The 18,117-nt window shown below is 37.6% G+C and overlaps 1 protein-coding gene across 2 annotated transcripts in view; it reads right to left on the bottom strand.

Moving 5' to 3' along the window:
- The window catches only part of LOC107599192 (progestin and adipoQ receptor family member 3-like), an 11,222-nt gene extending 4,019 nt beyond the window's left edge, over positions 1-7,203 (bottom strand). Inside the window, exons 1-5 of one of the 2 annotated variants that reach the window (XM_016290713.1) lie at positions 7,070-7,203; positions 6,526-6,579; positions 5,185-5,406; positions 4,925-5,087; positions 2,043-2,198 (exon numbers count right to left, since the gene is read on the bottom strand). In XM_016290713.1, coding sequence (XP_016146199.1) covers positions 2,043-2,198; positions 4,925-5,087; positions 5,185-5,372 — 507 coding nt within the window. In that variant the 5' untranslated portion in view covers positions 5,373-5,406; positions 6,526-6,579; positions 7,070-7,203. The remainder of the gene's footprint in view (positions 1-2,042; positions 2,199-4,924; positions 5,088-5,184; positions 5,407-6,525; positions 6,580-7,069) is intronic. The other variant, XM_016290712.1, reaches the window with a different exon arrangement.
- Positions 7,204-18,117: the final 10,914 nt, after the last annotated feature.

Here is an 18,117-nt window from a genome sequence, read left to right as displayed (position 1 = left end):
TATTCAGCTATTCAGCTTAGCTGCAGATATAGCCTGGCACGTCTTAAGTTCTATGAGCACGAGATCACTTCTCTTTCAGCTTTTTTCATGCAACGAACTCTACTTTCATGCATCTGATTATCAGATAAACCTTGCGCTCTTATTTCAAGGTCGTTGTTAAAGCTGTGGTTATTTTAACGGTTTCCTTCGTACATTCGGTTGAACGACATTGTTAAAACACATTTCTCATTCAATGGAACTGTGCGTATGCTTTAGACACTTACATTTTTTGCTCCGTCCATGCAATAAATGCAGCCTTCTACTGCTCAGGTAATGTCGTCGGTATGACCGAGAGCCATTGAAAAACGACTTCACTTTAGCATTACTGGCCACGAGTACTAAGGAGAGATCACACATCTGCTGCTCAAAAAATGTGTCAGTGAGACGAACGGAGCGCGAGCGCAATCCTGTGTGACAGTCCCTGCAGGCGGGAAATAGTGGAGCGCGTGAAGGAGAGATGCGAGGGCACGAACACTGTTCAAGGTCTCCATTCATTCGTGCTTGTAGTAATTTAATGTGTATATATTTTGAAAGCATTGAATCGCTATAGAAATCGCGATTCATTCGATTCTTAGCGCTTTAAATCGAATACTGTCCGAAATCGGCGATTCACGATTCAAAAATCCATGGTTCAAGATCGATGCATTGCATAGTCAGGGTTTGTAATCGATGCATCGAGAAAACAAGTGAATCGTTACAGCCCTAGTCCATACAATGATGTTCTTTAAAATATCTTCTTTTGCAGAAGAGTTTAGAATCACATTAGGGCAAGTAAATGATGTCAGTGTTTGTTTGTTTTTATCTCGGGTGAACGAATAAATGTACTACAACAGAAACTGAAAATACAGTAAAATGATTGTTCTTTACTAAACACATATAATCAGTCTCTCCGAGTAGTATTCACAGCACACACACACACACACACCAGACTCTTTTCCCCAGGAAAAGGTGAACTCTTGCTCTGTATCTGTTGCACAGGTAACATATGCCCACAACAAAAGCAGGCCAACCATCTGCTGCTAGAGACCACTGTGGGACGATACCCCTCAAGCCACCTAATTAATCTACCCCTGTCCACATTGGCCATAACCGCCTATAGCACACAATGTAGAGGCTCTCCGTATCATTCTTGTGGAACCCTATATGTCCTACTTGGATTGAACTCTACACATAAACATTTGTTACTGTGCTGATGAAGTTATGGGACGTTTACCTCCAGTAATGCCCACATCTCCGCCTCCCCTGAGCCAGAATGGTTTAGTTAATTTCAGTACACTTTGATAGTTCAGAACATTTCCTAAATGGAAATTTGTCTCGACTTATGGTGCAAACATACACCATGACCAGTCAGTTCCATTCCACAATAAATACACAATGACTTTTCCAATCAGTACACAGACATTAGCAATCAGCACAAACATCACACAAAAGTATGGATGCTTATGTTCAGATAAAAAATGTAATTCTGAAAAAGAAAGTGCGAATTGTAAAAAACTCAATTGTGAGGGGAAAAAAAGTCAGAACTGCGAGTTTAAAGGAATGGTTCACCCAAAAAAGAAAAAAATTGTCATTTATTCACTCTGTCATGTCATTCCAAACCTGTATAAGTTTCTTTCTTATGGTGAACACAAAAGAAGATATTTGGAAGAATTTTGAAGAACCAAACAGTTGTTGGTCCCCATTGACTTCCATAGTAGGGAAAGAAATACTATGGAAGTCAATAGGGAACAGAAACTCTTTGATTACCAGCATTCTTCAAAATATCTTCTTTTATGTTCAACGTAAGACGGAAACTCACATATATTTGGAACAACATGAGAGTGAGTAAATGATGACAAAATTTGAATTTTTGGGTGAACTATCCCTTTAATAGTCACAATTACCTTTTTATATTTGTATTTCATTGGGGGAAATAAGCTTCCATGCATACGTTATAAAATAAATAGTAAAAATAAGAAATTTGACAGGAGCAGCACCCTCACTGATATAGCAGATGCACGTACGTTATTGCAGTAGAACGCATAGAACACTCCTGGAATGTAACAGCCTATGATTCCTATGGAGATCCCAGCATAATCCAGTGCCATCCAGCGGTGGCTGTTTTTTTCAGAACGGTGGCAGCAAAACAGGTGATAGCCCACAGAACACAGCATGCACACCTGAGAAGACAACGTAAAGTGTTGAGACACAGACGCGTGTGTATGCAGCTTACATATGCAAAGTTTTCACAATACAATAAAAAAAAAAGCTGAAAGTCATATGATGAACCTATGCAGCCAAATAAAGATGCTATAATTATGTCTTTATGAGGGAATATGCAAGGGTGGTGGTAGAGGCACTTTGCCTAATCTTGATACTTGAGAGAATGGCTGCCAAGGAGAGAAGCTGCCATTTCTGTCTATAACCGATGGCATGAGAGCAACTGATAACAGATCTAGAATTAGACAGGCCTGAGTTAAGGTGATAAAATCATAAGTTTTAACTCTAATCCCTGGCAACAGTGAATGTGGAAAGCCTGATATCAAAGGCCTTCAACAGTCCAAGGATGATACAAATACTTTTTGCTGATCAAAGTTTTTATTAAAAAGGATGGAGCTGATCCAAACAAGCAATCATGGTTAGAGATTATTTGTTTGTCATGCCAAAAAACAAAACAAAACACAAACTCTTTATATTAGGGATGTAACGATTACCGGTTTCATGATAAATCACGATAAAATACCCCACGGTTAGTATTACCGTTTCATATTTTAATTATCACTATAACCGTATTCGATTACCGCGATTTGAACAACTGAGGATAAACAAATACTGTCCAGCACAGTTTTCCAGTGTGCGACCAAATGGTCGCATTTTGCGGAAAAAAATTTCTGCCGATGCGAATAAATTTTGTGAGCGGTCGCACTGGCGCGACCACCGCGTTGTTTAACTCATAAGCGCTGCCATTTCTGTTGCATATGTGAAACATCAAACGGCTAACGAAACAAAGCATAACGAAACCACGCTACTTGTTTGAACTGCGTAGCGCTTCGAGTGTAGAGCCTGGTTTATACTCGTCGCGTCAGCACAAACCTGCAGCAAAAATTACGCGATTATTGAGGAAACAATAGATGGTTTTCATGCTGAAGTAAAGTAAAAGATTGCTTCTTAAACCAAAGGTGAATATGTTGGTATTCTAGTGGGAAAAAAGAAAAACATGCAAGCACTGTCACCGACAGCAAGTTTAGTTTTACTTTTCTTTTTGTTTTCATTTTGAAAAGCTTGTTATCTTTACTGTTTACCTCAAGTTACACTATGGAGGCTCTCTTTTTTATTTATTTGATTCCTCATTGTTTGCTAAACATTCTGTAATTTATTAGTCGCATGTGGTGTATGCCATACCTCATCTTATTCATTTTTGTTAAAAAACGTTTTGTAAGCTAGTTTGTCCTTGTATCTTACTGTTTTATTGTTGTTGTGCTTTTAATTAAGAATAACAATGAATCCATCTTTTGTTTTAGTCTGAGAAAGGTGTATAGATGTAAGCAAAACAGGCAATTATAATTTCTTGTAAAACGTGACAACAAGATCGCAAATTCAAAAGTGAAAGCACCTGAAGCCCAGCTAATAACATAGCAAAAGAGGAACTCCCGTTCACAAAATTTAAATCACAAATAACACTGATGAAAAAGAACGGGTTGAATGTTAGCCACTTTCGTTTTCATATAATTATAAACTATGATAAAAGTTCATCAGCATGCATTGATTAATCCCCCCCAAAAAAAAAATTGTGACCAAATCATGTGCTCGTGTGACCAACTGAGAAAGTTAGTCACAAAAGAGCGACCAGTGGGAAGAATGAGTCTGGAGCCCTGCAGCACAAAACAGTTTTAAGTAACAGTCTCGCGTGCGCACAGCAGCAGAGTGATTTAGTTTTGTGTGAAAACATGGAGGAAAAGCTGGGAGGTTTTAAAGAGTGCTAAGGGAATTATACAAATGAATATATGGATGAATTAATTATATGAATGTACCTCTGAAGATTCTGACTGTCTTCAGAAAAGATTTGATGGCATTTTGTTTTCGTCTTCGCTCCATGTAATATCTAATAAAGTATTGTTTTAATCGCAATGCTGTTTTGTCCTCAGAGGTTACGGGAAACGGCTCTAATTCTACTGTTCCAAAAGCGCCACCTAGTTTCAGAGAGTAGATTTATGGAGAGTTGCATTTACATTCAGCCTGGGGTGCAGTTTTCATCTGGGCCAAAAAATGGACTGAATGTGCATGCCCTGCTGTAAATTTTGACCGGTTGATGAAAAACAAGCTTATGTGGATTCTACACATTTAAACAATTCAGATACGGCATCTAGAATTATTTATGGAGCAGATAAAATACATCTAATTTATTAATCAATTATCATTTTGACTTGACCCTTTTCTTTATTTAAAAGCTGAAATGTGAGGTTTACCATTTATGAAACTTTTTCAAAGCTTTATTTCAACATTTACATGAGATATTTGAACATGCTATTTGATAAACTGTTGTAAGTCATGTTGTCATATAAAATCCGGACATCATTGCCAATGTTATTGTTTTAGTGATTATGCAAACAACAACTCACTTTATTTGTTGTTTGGTGATTTTGTTTTTATTGTGTGTCAGTTCTTTTTGAACATTTCCAGCACATTTTAACAATACCATGATAATACTGATAACTGTGATCATTTTGGTCACTATAATCGTGATATGAAATTTTCATACGGTTACATCCCTACTTTATATTCACTGCTAACTACTGTGTTAACTATTCAAGTTTAAATGGGGGCTATTAAATGCATTTCTGAACTGCTTAAATTTCTCCTCATTTCCAAGTAATTTGAGGGCATGATGCAAGCAGCAAACACACACCTGGAAGCAGAAGAGGCCTATGGAGTATATGACATAGTCCTCTCTGGACGCTCCTAACATAGGCAGCACTGCCAACAAGTCATAAACTCCCAGCATGAAGAACAGGAAGAACCCCAACAGATGACTCCAGATGTTAACCGTCTCATTGGACAGAATGAAAAGGCTACAAAACAGGTGAGATTATATTATATTACATTAATTATACTAAAATATCTGTAAACTATGCATTGAAGGTGGTTACAAGTAAGACCTGCACTTACCTTTTAATGCACAGTCTAGAGGTCAGGTAGGCTCTGTAGCCATCAGTGATATAAGGATTTTCCCGTAGGAATCCCGGCACCTGCTCATAAGTGTACAGGCGGATTCCTCTGGGCACCAGAACTGGCCAATACTGGTAACTGCCCAATTCAATGTATTGGGCATTCTTCAGCAGCTTCGCTGATGGCATGATGATATTATCACCCAGTCTCACACTCGGAGTCCTACAGACACACAAAGTTTAATGGATAAACGCTTTTATAAGCATATAATATCTAACAAAAAGTGACATGGATGTGAAATTTTATAAAATATCATAGTTTTAGCTGACCTCCTTCTGTTGGGACATAAAAGTAATGTTTTATTTTGAAGTACTGAGCTATATAATCTGAGGGCAGTTTTTAAAAAAAAATAATTATAAATAATATTATATAAGTGTTGTTATTGTTAACTAAAATTATTAAAAATAGTTTTTCATTAATTAAAATAATTTAAATTTCATTAATTTAACATAACTAAAATAACTAAAATATAATATTAGATAAAATAGATAAATTATACACACACAAGTATAAGAAAAAATGTAAAAGAAAAATAGAACCTTAGTCAAAATATTAATTACTATAATATTATATTAATAATTACTATAATAACATAAATAACACAAAATAATATACAAATTACTAAAAAATTATAGATAATGTAAAAAGTAAATGGAATGTTTATAATATCTAACACTACTGGGAAGTATCCATTATCTAGAAAGAGGCTGGTTGCTGCCACTTTTATGTCTATACTTGACTATGGTGATGTTTTATACATGCATGCTTCGTCTCAAAGTTTACATGCACTGGATACTGTATACCATGGAGCTCTGAGGTTCATCACTGGTTTTAAAGTCCTCACTCACCATTGTGAACTGTATAAACGTGTTGGATGGCCTTCTCTATCAATGCGGAGACTTCAACATTGGTATATCTTCATATACAAAGCTATTTTAGGTCTACTTCCATCCTACCTTCTGACCTACATCAGTGTAAATAACACTGGGACTAGGTTAGAACCGAGCTGGCAAAAAAGGCTTTTAGGTATGCTGCTCCCTCTTCATGGAACAAATTACAGAAATCCATGAAAATTAATACGCTGGTCTCATTGGTAGCTTTTAAGAAGATGTTAACTGACTTGGAGGCAGTCACGTCTGGCTGTAGATGTTCTGACTGATGTGTTATTGATTGTGGTTTATTTTAAAGGATTCGCTATTTCAGTTGTTTTATGTTATTATATTTTGTACCTGTATGTATGTATGTATGTATGTATGTATGTATGGTTGTACTGCTGCCTACCTTGGCCAGGACACTCTTGAAAAAGAGATTTTTAATCTCAATGAGTTTTTTTTCCTGGTTAAATAAAGGTGAAAAAAAAAAGTAAATGTGGGGTACGTTTTGCCCCGTCTCAAGAAGGGTAACGTTACTGCTTGTGTTCATTGCTTAACTGTTAACGTTAAATCGTTTCAAAAACAAAGTACTAGGGCAGTATAACACAAATGCAAATTTCACACCTTCTTTAGAACGAAATATGTTAATAATATGAAACGAAGCTTTAGGGTGGGCTAAAGAAACAGACGTCCCATTCACTGTCCAACAAGTTGTCAAAGCTTATGGTAAAATACATACAGATGCACACAACGTATAAACCTGCTGATTATATAAAATGATTCATTTAAATTAATGCAATACACTAACTGGCCAAATATTTACCTTAATCGCCAAATTAGCCATCACTGCTGTATCTAAAATGGATAAGCAGCTAAATGCTAATCACGTCAATCCATTGGTTTTATTTCAGAAACGGATGAAAGTTTTCGCCTAATCCTGAATTTAAACTTACCATTGATCAGATAAATGTCTGCATCGAAGAATCCGCGTTTGTGTCGGTGAGGCTCATAAGTAATATTAGTATCCCATTTTCGGACTCATACTAGCCCGGTGAGGGCAGCAGGAAGTTGTGTTGTGTTACTAACGTTAGCCGCTAACAGGCTAATAGAGAGATTATTTCATGTCACATGTAACCTGAGGCATTAATCCCTCTGTTTTTTATCCGGTGATTACTTTATCAGTCCTCTTAAATTCTATATAAATATAAAACATTTAATAATAATTAACATTTCAGGAAAACGTTTTAATGATTCACGTTTGACCTTAAAATACAACCTAAAAGAGTTTATTTGTCACCCGTTCACACTCGTTCTCAATTTTTTTCCTCCGAAATTATTTCTTCGTTCTGAATGTTTAATCACAGTAAGTGTTTATCCACTGGAAAAGTGTTACCAGGCAGCCACAATAGCACCCAGTTTTCATAGCATTCATTTCATCGACTGAATTGAGACCTGTAGGTGGCAGACTGCTGTCATCACGTTTAGAAGAAGACCTTCTCTTTTCATAAACATCTCAGGTGTAATCTTATGTGATACTCCTCTGGGGCTAGAATCACACTTAATCTTCCCTCAGCTATTACACCCAAGATAATTACCTTCTCAAGTGGGAGTGTGTTCTTCATTAGCACTCCTAATTCACCTTTCAGCACTTCACTCTTCAACAGGCTGTCAACAGCACTGCCAAGGCAATTTGCCTGACTGCAGCAAACCCAGCAAGACAGCGCAAGAGTGCCATCACATTTCTTGTTCAGGTGTTTTTTTTAAATAAAATATTTGTATTAAATTATAACTAGTTTTTTGTTTGTTCCTCAACCCATTTGATATGATGAGCAATCTTTTAATACAGACATGCAGTAACTCATATAACTGACTTAGGCCTACTACCTGTCATTGAGAAGACACCAAAACTCCACACACAGCTGGACCTTCTCTGACCTCTTTACACTCATTCGTTTTTCCATTTCAATTCGCTCTCTCAACCTCATGTTTCTTGTAGCAAGCCAACCGCCACACACGGTTCTCCACTGGTGCCCATGATATGGCCCCCAACCAAGAGCAGGCATCAAGTCCAATAACAAGGACACAGTCATTGTTAGAAGAGGTTGGCCAAGTGTCTTGCTGAGAAACTATCCAGCGAGTAAAAGACATTGCCACCCTGACAGCGGCCTCGCTAAGGCCCGTCAGTGCTCCCCTGCTCTGGTCGCTTTTATTTATAATCTCCGCCATGAGACATCTGCTGCCGCCGTGCCTCTGTCCTTGCCGTCCACACAGAGGGTGCACATCAATGTTTCCACCACAACCTGGAACGAAGTCCAGCTCGCAGGCAGGAGACACCACACTTTGCTCCAATAGGATGTGTGTCGTGTCCGATCCCACTCCCTGGAGACTGATTAGCACGATACGGGGGACGGAGGGAGGCTTCACGAGCACTCAGACTGATACTTACATGATCAGAGTGCCTTTGTTTGTTTGGTGTCTGTAGTCTGGTCACAAGACTATTTTGGGGAGCTGACACTTTGAGAGAGCTCTGGAGTCATCTGACGAGGCCTAGTTTGCCGCCAGTTCCTGAACAGTGGGAAGTCAAGCAGGCCACTGCACTGGCCTTGATGCAAAATGGCACAGGCAGTTTTGTGTTTTTTAAGCAAAAAGAAGACCACATGCGGCTTCAAATGCCACCAGTTTTCCTCAGAAGAATAGGTAGACTAAATAATATATTTTTTACTTCAGATTACCAAAAAGAGGTCCTTATTTCAGATTATGTAAAAAAAAAAAAAAAATCTTAAGTATATAATATGTATAAATTACTGATATTACATTGCTACATAGAAGGAGCAATATTTCCCATTTAAAATTTACTCGCAGTAACCCAGTGTAATCAGTTATATTAAAAAAATTTTACTTTATTGTTTAATATGTACTATTTTGTTCACCATTTTTTTCTGCTTAAGAGAAGTTCAAATGAGGCAATGATTGGAGATTTCAGCTTAGGGAAAGTTCCATCTGCATAACAATATTGGGAGGAATTGAGCTTTAATATAAAGGCATCCTCTTTTTTCACTTACAATTATCTCTTCAATAAGATGTACATCTGGCCCCAAGACTATAATTCTCCAGAGGCCAAAAGAAAGGGAAAACAATTTCCACAATAAGCAAGAGATTAGATCAGACAATGCAATTGTTCTTCTGCATTTAGCATTTGCTGGAATAAGATTAATATCCTGTGATATTAATGACTGTTTGCTGTGTGTCACTTTTGCTGTCAGTATGAAATACTCCAAATCCTCATGGGGAAAAGTCTGGCTAAAGGACTAGAGCAGACATGCTAAGCTTTTTGGCACGGGCCCTTATTATTATTTAACCCCTCTATAGTAACAAATACGCACTTTGTTATAAAACTGATTATTATTACACATTGTCCCTACAAATTTTTTCATGTAAAATGTATAGAATATTCTGAAATTCAAAGAGCTGTTGAGGGGGAATTTGTTCACTATAAAGTTATCTTGTGTGTGTGTGTGTGTTTTGCATTATTATACCATTAGAATTGTAATTTGATAGTCACATGGACCAGGGAGGGTGAAAGAAAAAAAAAAAACCCATCACATTCAACAATATGATCACCAATAATATTTTTAATAATTTTCACTAAAATTGCTTGACAAATGCTGAATTTATTTGTATAATATATAATGTCCGTTTTTGCTACTGAAAATACTATACTACTATAATACTACTATAATTCAGAGAAAAAGTAAAATCTCAAGTGAATTTCTTTTTCCTCCTGTAGATGTCACTCTGTATCTATTTTCTCTCACAAAATACTTTAAAACAGTAATTCGTCCATTAATTTGCTTCAGTGTTCTATAGGTACATTTTGTATTTATAAAATAAATTCATAGAGAATTAATGCAGTTAACCCGAGATAGTAGGTCGATTCGTTAAATGCTAATACAGCGAAATTGATTTTTGACATTGATAATTTAACACCTTTAAATGTAATGATTTTGTTTGACACCAGTTAGACACAGTTCTGTGAATAAAAGAAACGTAAAACAGCAAACTTTAAAAAAAAAAAAAAATTTTTTTAAAGTGCCCCGATAGAAATGATCAGTCTCTTGTACTGTCCTGATTGTAGTGATGATTTTGGCAGTAGATCTAAAAACGTCCACTAGATGGTACTGTGGTCACTCATTTCATTTCTATCTACCATCACCGCTCATCTCGGCTATTTAAAATGGCCTAAAATACTTCCTTTACTTTTTAAAAGAATGTTTCATACAGTCAAAATCCTGTGGAAACATTATCAAACAGCATGGGGAATCCGAAACTCAATGTATTAATTAGTTTGTAAATGAGATGTGAATTAAAACCAGCTCAGACGAGCTCAATGCAATGAATGAGTCAATTGTCAAACACATTTGCTGGCATTTAATACTTCTGAATAGAAATACACGTTTCTTATTTGAGAGCTTTGACCCTTATCACAGTAATGAATTTTGTCATTCTGGCCTCCAACACCACGAATGAATGATTGTTTTTTATTTTAGGGGTCAGTTCATCGTACAGATTAGCATTAGCCGGACACCGGCAATCCCACAGTAATGGATTTCTCACATCACGGGGCATGATGGTTCTTTTTTCAATTGTGGAAGATAACTCCATCTAGCACAGATGCCAATGAAAATGACAGCCTTCTCCTGAGCGAACGAATTGCGCGGATGTTTTTGATGCATCCTTGGAAGTCGACGGCCGTTGGTGCCACGATTGTGGTAGATTGTCTAGGACCTGCTGCTTTTCCCTGATATGAAGGGGAGAGCAAGAGACAGTACGGTGGAGGGGAGGGAGGGCCGTCTGCCCGCCACAGGACTACCCCACGCCCAGGCTTGTTTGGAGGATTGGCACTAATTCAGCAGCGCCAGCGTCTGACCTCAGCGGCAGCGGCGCTCCGAGCTCCGTGAAGACCCAAGGCGATGCGAGGGATTCACCTCAGCCGGGAAGGGGAGGGATGGCTGGGTAGGTGGGGGTGTCTCAAGGTCAGTTAGGGGGGTCTGGGAATTGGGGTGGAAGGAGAGACTAATGAGATTTTCATTCTCTCTTTCTCTCCGGCGCTGGTGGCATCACCTTGCAACCCCCTGTCAATCTACCACCTTTCATCAGCTGAGAAGGACAGAGGGGTGTAGGCGGAAAAAAGCGGAGGAAAAATACTGTTTATTTCTTTAACAGGACTGTTAATCTATTTGGACTGGGGTAATAGAACATTTGCCTGGCACCTGCAGAGAGCCGTCAGCGAGAACGCGGGGTTGTGACATTCCCCCTAAATATGCTGAGCTTTCTCTCACCTCTCATCAAACAGTGTGATCTTTATGGACTGTATCATATTGTGCCGTAATGTGCTTTATTGTCCACAGAATAAGCTTTTCTTAAAGGTAATTGGAAACCTGGAAATGGCTGCTATCGGCTGATTTTTAAATACATTATTTCTGAAATGTGGCCTGGGTAATGACCCTGTCGGTGTAAAACGTAAGATTTATCTTGGCAGACAAAATTGATCCATTTCACCTTTGTCTAATGGAAATTTTTTATCAGGGATTATCTGTTTATGTAAATGAGCGTTGCCCTGGAACAGGGAAATAAAAGGAGCTTGAGAGGGCAGTTAATCTAACACTTGACACGTCAATGTGGACATAACGCATACAGAGCACTCTCTCTCTCTCTCTCTCTCTCTCTCTCTCTCTGTTAGGGTTGAAATGATGGGAGGGCGTCTGTCCCAGACCTCAACAGATATTTGAATTGGGACCTTCATTACCCTTTCTCTCACCTCTCATCAAACAGTGTGATCTTTATGGACTGTATCATATTGTGCCGTAATGTGCTTTATTGTCCACAGAATAAGCTTTTCTTAAAGGTAATTGGAAACCTGGAAATGGCTGCTATCGGCTGATTTTTAAATACATTATTTCTGAAATGTGGCCTGGGTAATGACCCTGTCGGTGTAAAACGTAAGATTTATCTTGGCAGACAAAATTGATCCATTTCACCTTTGTCTAATGGAAATTTTTTATCAGGGATTATCTGTTTATGTAAATGAGCGTTGCCCTGGAACAGGGAAATAAAAGGAGCTTGAGAGGGCAGTTAATCTAACACTTGACACGTCAATGTGGACATAACGCATACAGAGCACGCTCTCTCTCTCTCTCTCTCTCTCTCTCTCTCTGTTAGGGTTGAAATGATGGGAGGGCCTCAACAGATATTTGAATTGGGACCTTCATTACCATATTAAGAAAAACACAATGGCTACACACAAGCATTAAGATTAGATCAGTAATAAATATTAAATGTAAGTGAAATTTAATTTTATCATAATATTAGACCTCAAAATTTGTTAACATATATATATATATAGTTATTGTATATATACTGTATATATACAGTGGTGGCATATGGTATTTGTCAAAGTATCTCAAGTACCTAATGCATCATTAAAACACCATGATATTTGGTTAAACATAGTAATATGTGGGAAGAGATTATTTCAATACATTGTTTATTAATTATTTATATATTAATTCATTCGATAATTATATATTTAATAAATAACTAATACTTTTTAAATATTTTTTTTATAAATAAATAATACTTTATATTATATCTATTGATAGATAGATAGATGATCTATATAGATATTAATTAGTATTTAATAAAAGTTGTTATTAATTGCTAACACTTTTTGCAATTAACAGTTTGGTAGTATTTGTATGTTAGTATTTATTATTATTTTGAATGACCTTTTATTCTTATATTTTTAGTTTTCATTTTAATTTTAGTTGCATTTTTTTTATTCCTGTCATGTATTTTTGTTGTTAATTGTTGTGCTTTTGTAATTTTCTATTATTTTTTGTCATTAACGATAACAAAAGTGATTAATAACTGATTATAAAAAAAACTACTACTACTAATAATGATAATAATAATACTAAATAAGATAATAATAATAAGGTATTAATAACTTCAATAATTAGTAATTAATACACGTATGTACTTTATTAGTAGTAGGCTATTAACTGATTATTAATATTTTAAAATAAGTTGTTTTCAGTGTCTTGAGTTATTTATCTATACTCGTCATTCATTCTCTCTCTCTCTCTCTCTCTCTCTCTCTCTCTCTCTCTCTGTTAGGGTTGAAATGATGGGAGGGCGTCTGTCCCAGATGTTAGGGTTGAAATGATGGGAGGGCCTCAACAGATATTTGAATTGGGACCTTCATTACCATATTAAGAAAAACACAATGGCTACACACAAGCATTAAGATTAGATCAGTAATAAATATTAAATGTAAGTGAAATTTAATTTTATCATAATATTAGACCTCAAAATTTGTTAACATATATATATATATATATATATAGTTATTGTATATATACTGTATATATACAGTGGTGTGAAAAAGTGTTGGCCCCCTTCCTGATTTTTTATTTTTTTGCATGTTTGTCACACTAATGTTTCAGATCATGATCCCCATATATATATATATATATATATATATACATATATATATATATATAAAATGTATGTATAAGCTATATATAAGATGCTTAGTGCTTAATTAACAGATTGACAGATCAGATTCAAACAGTCATACAAGTCAACATGAAATCAAAACTGACATTTTAAATGGAATATTCCAGTGTTTATTATAACTGATATATCCATGCAAATTTTTAAAAAGTGCCTCATAGTCTTTAATCAAAAATATAATATTTACCTTCTCCTTACTACGACATCTCTTCTCTGATGACATGTGCATCAGCACAAGTGCAGGACAATAAACACTTTCCTTGAGAAAAAAAGACTATAAAAATTTAAATATCATGCCGACTTTAAACCACCGGATAACCAAATATGTTTTCATTCTACATAGTTTTACTTATGTGGGCTCAGACACATATTGTTAGAGACATTTTAAATGTTTAGTGATGGCTTTTGGCCACAAGGACAACTTCAAATCACCCATGATGTAAGACTGCATTTACAGCTCTATCACCCACTGTGCAGCTTGCATCATGGTCCATGTTGTTTTTTCAACAGGGCAACCTATCATTTCTCCCTGAAAATGTGTTTATGTGGTGGCTGTCCAGTCTCTGACAGAGTAGTCACTTAAAAGAAGGCCGTTCGGACTGACAAGGCCTTCTCGGCCGCATCTGTGGCGCTCCTTCAGATATTATGTTTTATGAGGGGCCCGTGTTGTTGGTAGCATCTCAGCGTGACAGGGATGCTATGTTTTGAAATACAGCCCAGGATCTCCACTGAGAGAGACAAATGAAATTTAGCATGTGCACGGCTAGTCCCAGGGCAGCCACATTGTCATCTTTACTGAGGCAAGCATAGCCCTGATGGAGTGTCAGACATGCATGCCTCTGTACTGTATGCTATGGGGAACTCCATCACTGTTCCAAACACTGACTGGTGTCAAGGGGCCCTGAGACAGACCTTTGTCCCTAAGCCTCTCTAAGCCCATCCACGAAGGGCCAGCAATTATTGAACAGGCAGCAGATGCATAACAGCACTTGTGGAGCCACCATGAGCAGAAAATGATCTGAAGTGCATCCGGTGCTGTGACTTTTATTTAGATTGACTGATTGATTGAGTGATTTTTTTCTACTACTGTAGTTGCTTTTGCGCACATGTCCATGTTGGTTGTCATAGGAGTGATGAAAACTGATAGGTTTATCATGAGTGAGACTTTAGCAATAGATATTTCACCATTGATTGTTTTTCATAATGGCAGTATCCAAAGTAATTGCAGACAACAGTGTTAAAAAAAATGGGAAAAGGTGATAAATGCAATTTTTTAAAGAGGTCTTTGTGTTTTTGAGTGATGAAAAACACATTAAATATGATCTCATAAAAAAAAAAAATCTTACTTTAACAAGAATTACATATGGCAGAAATTTTTAATACAAAGTGGCTTACATTGCATTCAGCGTATCAACTTTTTTCAATGCATTCATGGCACGGGAATTGAACCCATAACCTTTGGCATTGTTAACAGTCAAGGGATTTTGCATAGGATAAAGCAGTTGGTTCGTGGGTATGCAAGAACACTGCAACAGTGAAGCGTCTTCATGGGCTTCAAATAGGACAGAAAATCACCATCAGGGTAGTTCCATCACTTCAGCTCAAATTCTAAAAGTAAGATGAAAAGCCAATTGCACTTCTCCACTCTAGGTGCAATGGGAGCTTAGTGCAATTAAAAGAGTTTCTGATCACCAGAGGCATTAAAAATGAGTCCCAACCACTAAATGGACTATCCCCACTCATCAGAGATCATAAGGCTCCTAAAGGAAATCTGTGACAGCTGTTAAGAAAAGACCTCCCTAATACACTCAAGCATACATACACACATAAGCATATGAATGCAGAAGCTATTTTTTTTGTATTTCAACAAAGATCTGAACATAGTGGCTGGATAATGATTTATTGAAATTGTCCCCTGACTCTTGTGATGAACCTTCAAACAGCGTGAGACAGAACACTGATGATTTTTTATCTTTTTTTTGACAATCTACAGTTCATACTATTTCAGTAATCCGGAATACATACCAAATAATACACTGTAACAGCTGCAGCACTGGTTGCGAACTCTTTCTGTAAACAAACAACATTATCACCTACCGCTGCAATCCAGAAGTGGCCTATTACGTCTGTTCAGCTCTCGTCTGCTTCGTTCCCCCTTAGATGTCAGAGCACCTTCCTGATGGTAATTTGTTGCTAATCAGCTGTCAGCTCACAAGTGATGATGAGGCGATAATTTTGCAGTGGTGGTAGGTAATGGCCTTAAAAGTCACAGAGTCAATGTCAATGGGATCTCTCAGATTCAATCAGGAAGCAGCCATGACGGATGGCCCCTGCTGACATAACCACTCATTTTGAGCCCAAGCATCTGGGCCCTAGTAAATAACCATCAGAGGGTGGGTCCAAGGGACAGGTCATTAGCCCTGAGAAAAATAAATATCTCTTCTCTATGAAGGCTGCAAGTCATTTAGCACAGACTAGGAAATTTTACTCAAGATTAAGTATGATGAGCTAATATGAGTCAGAGGAGGCTGTACCACACAGCGCCGTGATGAGACGAAGAGGAATTTTATATGCAGGACCTGGCTGGTGAATAGGATTTTAAAGAGCTGATGTGTTGGCTTAGAGGTCGGACAAAAATCTTCTCTTTTCCTGTCCCCTATGCACTGCACGGACGCTTAAAGTAAGCTTTTATATGGGGACGGATGCTCCTGCCCTTCAAAATGTTCCTTGTTCAGCATCTACTTATGGGATTACTGGCAGTTAATAAGGTCGGCGGACATCTGTGTAACACCAACCACTCTTTTTCCTCATTTTGTTTAATAAAGAAGAGCTTTAATTAGCTAATTAAGCTTTTCTGGGATAGAAACTCCTACCCAGCAGGTTCAGTAACTTCGAACTATCGGTGCAAGAACTGAGCGAGGCCATTTATCAAATACATGTTGAGAGGATCTGAATTTAGCACTATATAAAGAAGGAATGTACAACTGTTCTCAAAATAAACTAGACTTTTTCAAAAAAAAAAAAGTACAGATCTCTCTGGAATACTCGATTCTGACTGGCCAGTGCTACTAACTGGTGCTACTTTCATTAATCTAATAACACACTGCCAACTCGAATCAGTTGTAATGGAAATTACCTATAAGACTTAAAGCTAGTGAGAACCAGAAGCTGCAACCAACTTAAAGGTGCAATAGGTGATTGTCTTCAGAAATTTTTTTTTTGTTATGCTGGTTGAAAGTCTCTTCACATCCCGATAGCAATCATTAAGTTAAGTGGTCTAAATGTATTTATATATTCTGTGGAAGGCGTAGGACCAAGAAATGTTCGTCCAATCAAAACGCTCGGTCCGAGCGTCTTAATTGGCTTTCCTACCTGCCTGTCAACGTATGTATTAGCATACCAGGATACGTCATCAGCGCGTTCACGCACACTGTGCAGACAGAGCGAGAATGGCAGACAAACATCAATTACCTGATCTTCCTTCTTGGTATTGTAATACTTTTAAAGTTTTCTCACCGGTGAATGACACAGCCCAGCGGTTCCCAATTCCAGTCCTCACCCCCCACCCCGCTCTACATATTTTGTGTGTCTCGCTTAGTTAACACACCTGATTCAGATAACCAGCTCGTTAGAAGTGAGCTACGTGCATGAACTGTGTTCCGATCGATATGATCCCTACACAGTGTTCATTGCTCCTTACTCCCTGAGCAGGGGAAGTCCGTTGAAGTTTACTTCACTTCGGAACATGGGTTGGAATTGGGAACCGCTGATGTAGATTATTGTGGTAATGTTGTCTCTGGTATTCTGGTCTGTGAGCTCATATGCGTTCAGGGGGCGTGGCTTTGGATGGTGATTGCAGGGAGGGTGGGCCAATATGCTAATAATATGCATACTAATAGCAACTAGTTAATAGTAAGAGTTGGTTCCTATACTGAAGTGTAACCCATATATTAGCGTATTTATCTCGTTAGAAGTGAGCTACGTGCATGAACTGTGTTCCGATCGATATGATCCCTACACAGTGTTCATTGCTCCTTACTCCCTGAGCAGGGGAAGTCCGTTGAAGTTTACTTCACTTCGGAACATGGGTTGGAATTGGGAACCGCTGATGTAGATTATTGTGGTAATGTTGTCTCTGGTATTCTGGTCTGTGAGCTCATATGCGTTCAGGGGGCGTGGCTTTGGATGGTGATTGCAGGGAGGGTGGGACGTTCACTTTCAGTGCTATCAGGCTAAAGTTAGCATTTTCCGAGATCTCCTACTGCACCCTTTAACAGACAAACACATTTTTTTCTTTGGATTGACAGATTAATTGTTCACCAAAAGACCAATAATGCTGCTATTTATTTACTTTACGCATTTTATTAGGGCTAGGGAAGTAGAATATGGTCATGCAGAATATGTGCTTTATAAGTACTAATAAACA

Source organism: Sinocyclocheilus grahami, unplaced genomic scaffold (genome assembly GCF_001515645.1).
Source record: "Sinocyclocheilus grahami isolate Dianchi unplaced genomic scaffold, SAMN03320097.WGS_v1.1 scaffold262.1, whole genome shotgun sequence".
Taxonomy (NCBI): domain Eukaryota; kingdom Metazoa; phylum Chordata; class Actinopteri; order Cypriniformes; family Cyprinidae; genus Sinocyclocheilus; species Sinocyclocheilus grahami.
The sequence above is the reverse complement of the archived record's forward strand: the minus strand, read 5'-3'. Positions and strand labels throughout refer to the sequence as shown.